The 6,933-nt window shown below is 39.2% G+C and overlaps 2 protein-coding genes across 4 annotated transcripts in view; both read left to right on the forward strand.

The window, feature by feature from the left end:
• spint1a (serine peptidase inhibitor, Kunitz type 1 a) overlaps window positions 1-1,640 on the forward strand; it is a gene marked incomplete at its 5' end in the record, with an annotated part of 21,833 nt that extends 20,193 nt beyond the window's left edge. Inside the window, 1 exon segment of the mRNA XM_014011722.1 lies at window positions 724-1,640. Within this exon segment, the coding sequence (XP_013867176.1) occupies window positions 724-848 (125 nt within the window). The 3' untranslated portion in view covers window positions 849-1,640.
• A 2,808-nt stretch (window positions 1,641-4,448) lies between these two features.
• Window positions 4,449-6,933, forward strand: part of LOC106519896 (pleckstrin homology domain-containing family G member 3) — a 35,811-nt gene continuing 33,326 nt past the window's right edge. For all 3 annotated transcript variants that reach the window (XM_014011753.1, XM_014011761.1, XM_014011769.1), the window contains exon 1: window positions 4,449-4,682. The gene's annotated coding sequence lies outside the window, so the exon portion shown is untranslated. The remainder of the gene's footprint in view (window positions 4,683-6,933) is intronic.

The following is a 6,933-nucleotide window of genomic DNA, read 5'->3' on the forward strand; positions in this document are numbered from 1 at the left end:
ATTTGAAGCTGAGATTTTTTATTTTTATTTTTTATAAAAATCGTTAGATTACTCTAAAGCAAAATGATGGAAAATCTGTGTCAGTTACAGACAATCTGTTCAGTGAGCAGCTGTCAGTCAGCACCTGTCATCATCCAGACGCACGACGGAGCGTGTCTGAACCAATCACTTTAGTTGGCATTGATCAGCTGACAGATTTAAATACATCTTAACATTCATGAGGTACTTTGCATTGACTGTTTATGGTTGAATGTGRGYRTGYWGAGGGTAGAACCTGAGGCGGGACCTCGTGCGCAAACTCTGACGTGCGGCTGTGATTTATAAATGAAAGATGCGCAGAAACGTGCGTACGTACTGTTTTATAAATCTGAATTTTTTTGGCGTACGCCATTTCCGCCTTTTGGCCGTGTGTTCACTTTTAGTGTGGTTTCCACGCAATCCTTTATAAATGAGACCCCAGATCTGTTCAGCTTTTTCAACACATTTTTGCAAAAACTTTTTCCTATTTATTTTTAACATCTTCTTTTCCTATTTTCAGCAAATGTCTGCTCTTCAATCTGAACTCTAACAGTTTTATTAAACATTTTCAGCTTCTTCAGCAGCTTTCAGCAAACCTTTTAAAAATAAGCATTTACACTGCCTTTTCTCAGGAAATGCTAATTCTTTAATTAACGTTTTTTATTTGTACCCAGTCCACACAGGTAACATGTATTTATTCAACAGGGATCCTTGTGATAGCCATCGTCCTGGGTGTAGGTATACTCATCCTCCTCGGCGTCCTGGGATATTGCTTCATGAAGAGAAGGAAGTCTACTCACTATCAGTACCATGCAGGACAAATGAAATAATCTTGTCTACAGCAACACCAAGAAAAAACCCTAAACTTCACCACCATCCTGATGGATTTCTCTGGAGCTTCGTCACACATTGACAGCTCAGATTGACCAGAAAAATATGTGTAGATGTAACTTTTATTTAGTCCTTATGTGGATTTTTATTTTTCACGATGATGTTCACAGGAAGGGCAGAAAGTCTTCACGGGTGAAATGTGATGTTTTGTTTTAACACCGTAGCCAGCTGACAATAAATGAAACAGATTCAGTTCGGTGTCGAGGCAGTGAATTGCAGGAAATCTTCCCAAAGAAATTCAGGTATATTTTATGTATTTTTTTTTCTTAACTGTATAGTTGTTTTTTTTTTTTTTGATTCTTGGTAAAGTGTATTATGATGAGCATACTTTTATTGTACAAGCTACGTTTATAATGGCTTTTTCCTTCAGACTCAAACTGTAGTTTGTTTTATTTTTTATATCAACATTCTGGGAAATGTTGACGTATATACAGTTAAAGTTAAGCTGATTCTTTCTAACTTAGATTTGTTTTGATCTGTATTTAGTCTTGTTACATTCCACTAGATTTCAGATGCATAAAATGTTTTAATTTAGGGAAGAAATATTTTACATGGAGGTAATTTTATCAGTAAATATACATTTTTTATTTTATTCTTTTTAGAACAAGTTCCTTATCAGTGCTGTTAAATACTCATTATGACCTTCTCAAGTATTTGTACATACTTTATGACCTGATTTAGCTTTATATGTATTTGCTGTTCATCTTTAATAAATAATTTGGTACTTAGAATTGTTTCCAAGTTTTTTTTCCTTTTATGGATAAGCTTATTGTATTTGCAAAATTTCAGTTTGTATGGCTTTAGTTTGCCTTTACATCTTTATTTTGTGCTTTTAAACACAGGTTTTGAAAGCTTTTATAGTATTCATGCAGTGGTGGGCAGCACTAATTTCAAAATGAGTTCCACTAGCCCTAAAGCACTAACTCAAATATTTGGGTCTCCTAATTCTAAAGCACTAACGCACTGAAAATTTAGCAAAAGCTAAAATTCTAAATCACTAAAATAACTCAGTGAACCAATGACCATCAACAGACATGAGTCACATGTTGCCATGTTGCTCTCCTAAGACTTATCATTGACACGCCACAGCCTTACGCTCACCGGCCACTTTATTAGGTACACCACGCTAGTAACGGGTTGGACCCCCTTTTGCCTTCAGAACTGCCTCAATTCTTCATGGCATAGATTCAACAAGGTGCTGGGAGCATTCCTCAGAGATTTTGGTCCATATTGACATGATGGCATCACACAGTTGCCGCAGATTTGTCGGCTGCACATCCATGATGCGAATCTCCCGTTCCACCACATCCCAAAGAATTGGATTGAGATCTGGTGACTGTGGAGGCCATTTGAGTACAGTGAACTCATTGTCATGTTCAAGAAACCAGTCTGAGATGATTCCAGCTTTATGACATGGTGCATTATCCTGCTGAAAGTAGCCATCAGATGTTGGGTACATTGTGGTCATAAAGGGATGGACATGGTCAGCAACAATACTCAGGTAGGCTGTGGCGTTGCAACGATGCTCAATTGGTACCAAGGGGCCCAAAGAGTGCCAAGAAAAGATTCCCCACACCATGACACCACCACCACCAGCCTGAACCGTTGATACAAGGCAGGATGGATCCATGCTTTCATGTTGTTGACGCCAAATTCTGACCCTACCATCCGAATGTCTCAGCAGAAATCGAGACTCATCAGACCAGGCAACGTTTTTCCAATCTTCTCTTGTCCAATTTTGATGAGCTTGTGCAAATTGTAGCCTCAGTTTCCTGTTCTTAGCTGAAAGGAGTGGCACCCGGTGTGGTCTTCTGCTGCTGAAGCCCATCTGCCTCAAAGTTCGACGTACTGTGCGTTCAGAGATGCTCTTCTGCCTACCTTGGTTGTAACGGGTGGTTATTTGAGTCACTGTTGCCTTTCTATCAGCTCGAACCAGTCTGCCCATTCTCCTCTGACCTCTGGCATCAACAAGGCATTTCCGCCCACAGGACTGCCGCTCACTGGATGTTTTTTCTTTTTCGGACCATTCTCTGTAAACCCTAGAGATGGTTGTGCGTGAAAATCCCAGTAGATCAGCAGTTTCTGAAATACTCAGACCAGCCCTTCTGGCACCAACAACCATGCCACGTTCAAAGGCACTCAAATCACCTTTCTTCCCCRTAYTGATGCTCGGTTTGAACTGCAGGAGATTGTCTTGACCATGTCTACATGCCTAAATGCACTGAGTTGCCGCCATGTGATTGGCTGATTAGAAATTAAGTGTTAACGAGCAGTTGGACAGGTGTACCTAATAAAGTGGCCGGTGAGTGTATATTGTCACCTGGTGGATAAGTGACATATACAGTATGAACAAAATGTGTGACAGCTTTCACCATCAGTTGTTAACATTAACCTTGATCAATAACATTTTTAGACCTCAATTAGTGCTTCTAAATTTAGTCTATAAATTTAGCAAGTGCTAATCCACTGATAAATTTTAAAATTAGCAAAAGCACTAATCAGGAAATTAGTTCCCCTGTTAGTGCTTTAGGGGAACTGTGCCCACCACTGTACTCACGATTGTGTTAAGGGAGTCCACCAACAAGCTGCTGATATTACATTTGACAGAAAGTACTTCAGGCAAGGATAACAGATTTCTCAAAATGGTTTGCATCTTCATTCAAAGTCCAAACAAAACAAAACAAACCTTATTTTCAAAATCATGGACCCACTTGTGTTTTTCATTGGACATGTGGTGAAGTAACAAGCTGCAGTTTTTAACTTCAAAGTATTCTTGACAAATTAACAACATCCTCAAGTAATTATTACAGCTTGTGTGTGCTGTATCTATTTTTGTTCTTGTCAAAGAAAATGGCAGAAAACTGGCCAGCAGGTGGTGATATTGATCCGCCAACAAGTGAGGATGTTTCACTAATATGAAATCACCCACTTGAATACTCTCATCAGGAATAAACAATTTATTTATTTATTTATTTATTTATTTATTTATTTATTTATTTATTTATTTCACCATAAGACCCATCAATAGATTCACTGAAGCCATCTTTTGTGAGTCACGGGGCCTCGAAAATGCAACTTTCAGGGTTACAATTTTATTGTCTGTCACAAAACTGTCGTTATTTTTTATGTATATTGCACGAGTAACAAACGAGAACACTTGCACAACACTCTGTTTGCTAAACAACAGTTTAATACTTGAAGAAATGGTGAAACTACGCAGCCCAGATGTTACCATGTGGGAACACCTCTGACACCGAGCAGTTGGCCTGTCAAAAACAGGCATTTCTGTGTTGCGTTCACTTACGTTCTGTAAATTAGAWATCTTTTCGCAACCGTTTTTTTCTTATCTTATAAACTACCCAAAATAAGACGAAAGGAATCGTGGAAAAATGAAAAAAAAAATGATAGGGAGTAATGAAAGTATGATGTTATTTTCTGGAGTCTGAAATTCTCAACCCCCTACTAAATAATTTTGTCGCGTACCTGTGATAAAGTYGTAGTTTCCGTATTTCCGAGGAGACGTAAACGCAGCAGTACTTCTTCGAGTTTCTTCAAAGATGTAGCCGTCGGCGTGTTTGGTTTTCGGACTCAGTGCGAGCTGATGACCTGCGCTGTGGGATGTGTGTCTGTCTGGGTCCATCTGAGCGCCATGTAACACAAGAAGAGCAAAAACTGACGGAGTAGCCTGAAAACTTTTTTTTTTTTTACCCAGAAACCGGAAAGGGTAAAGTAGTAGGCTGTAGTCGCTGGAAGGGGATAAATTGGCACATTCGGTACGTATATATACACTTCTTTAGCATCTTCACAAAATCTAAGCTATCTAAACTTCATACGATGATGTATTTTGTCGTGTTTTTGCATTGTTTTTGAAGACGGGAGAAATGCTAGAGTTTTTTTTTTTTTTTTTTTTGTGACATTTTCTAGCTTTAAATACGACCAGGGTGATAAAGTTTATAAATACTCACTTGTTTAACGAAAAAGTTATGAGATTTTCCATATAGGTTAGAATATTATGACTATTTCCTAAGTGTATTTTCATTTGATTTAGTTTTACATCTTCAGGGAGGCGGTGGGCAGAAGTATCAGTCAGATAAGTTTTGTTTGTCTTTCAGGAGAAAAAAAAAACTCTCACTTGAATGAACTTTGGTCAGATTTTCGTTTAATTATTTGCCTGCACACCCCCCACCACGGTGCCCACACTTGAACCCCCCAGCAAACCTAATTGTTGTAATAATGAGCACCCCAATGAGAGGATTTAAATACAGCCTCTTTATAGGTCAGTAACTCTTCACCAGCAGCTGAAGAAGAATGGGATAAATAAAAATCAATCAATTCCTGCTGAAAAGTTCCATCTTGTGCTTCTTTGACCCCATTTGACCTTTCACACAATAATGTCTCAACTTCATTTCTCAGTGCAAGGACCAGCGCTTTTGAATAGGTGGCCCAGTCAGGAAGCTGCACAAGTGTATTTTGGATCTCACAGTTGGCTTTCAGGTCCTTCTTGCACAGATGAAATCACTGGAGCTGCACAATGTGAGGGCGGTTTCATCTGTGGATGCCTTAGAATTGTACAACTTCTGCATCAGAACTTTACAAGTCTTTGTTAAGTTTTTTTTTAGGTTTTGCAAGGTTGCACTACCAGACTCAAAAGGATGACTTTAAACACAACCTAATAATAGTGTATTTATTTTTGAGTGCCATATGTTTTAAGGTGATCCAACGATGTTGCCATAATGTCAGAACTTTGTAAATCCATTTATGAACTGTTTAGCTACACATGTAATGTATCTTTAAATGGGAACGCTCAAYTTCTATTTAAAGATGTCTAATTTTACCCAGCAGTCCCGTCCTCCCCACTTCAAAGTCCGCGGGGCACGATGGCGGACCTTTTACCTCCCGGATTTATCATTTTAAGGAGTTTTAAGTCTTTACTTGTTATTTATCAGCACAGATGGCACTTRCCAGCCTCATTCATCAGGTATGCGTTTTTGTGTTTGCTTGTCATTTTAATGGGAGGAATGAACAGTGCTACTTTTCCCGTTCGCAGCAGTGGGAAACAATTATTCCCCAATTAAAGGCTATTTTGGCTGCTGAAATATACGTGCACCATATGGACTGAATGCCCTGTGGGTGTTCGTTTGTATAGATCACTTCTTGCTGCAGTTTTGCAGCACGCTTAGAAACGCAGTGCATGAAAATAAGAGGCAAATTATATGTTTTGTGTTTGTGTGAAGGTTCAAGTTGTGCCTTTTGTCAAGGCTGTGGATTTGCTTGAGGCGAAGAGTTGCTTTCAGCGTGTATTGTTTGCTCCAGTGAATGAAAGGCTGTTGGTCTCTTAAAGCCTGYGTGTCAGAGGACAAACTGCAGGAGTAATGTGGGAAAAAAGGGCACTCACTGAAAGGCTCTTTAGGGAGTGTTTTCAGCAAGGGGGACACAGGGTAATAAAGGGGTCATGCAAGATAAACATCCCACCAGGTCTGATGTAATGATGAATCATCTCAGTTTGCCTCTTGGATATCTAAAAAGTCCCTGATCCAGCTTAGATGAACTATTTTCATTTATAYAAGCGTCTGTCTGGAGTGATGGCGTCTCAAAGTAATCCAAACCACCGGGACCGTCTAAAGACTTCCCAAAGGACACATGTCATACTTCCAGTGTCCCATGGGTCTTGATGAGGCCAGCATTTTTAGACAAAACAAATTCTGTTTGATATTCAGTGTGCATGCAATGCACACTATTGTGATTCGTTTCCCGTCCACGTCATCTCAACTTTGCCATGCTTCTCCTCCTGCATACTTTGTCCTAGAGCTGCCATTGTAATTTATATCTGTAAAGCCCCTGTGCCAAATGATGGCTATGCCTTTTGGTGCCTGTAAAACTTGTAGTTTTTGAAATATTAATGTTTAATAAATTATAATGGCAGTCAATCGAGCCTTGTATTGGTCCAATACTGCCCCCTGCTGCCTCTACGCAATGTGGTACTGCACCATAGTTTTATAATATTTAAACTCAGTAGTTCAGTGA

This window comes from Austrofundulus limnaeus, unplaced genomic scaffold (assembly GCF_001266775.1).
Source record: "Austrofundulus limnaeus strain Quisiro unplaced genomic scaffold, Austrofundulus_limnaeus-1.0 Scaffold2, whole genome shotgun sequence".
Lineage (NCBI taxonomy): Eukaryota > Metazoa > Chordata > Actinopteri > Cyprinodontiformes > Rivulidae > Austrofundulus > Austrofundulus limnaeus.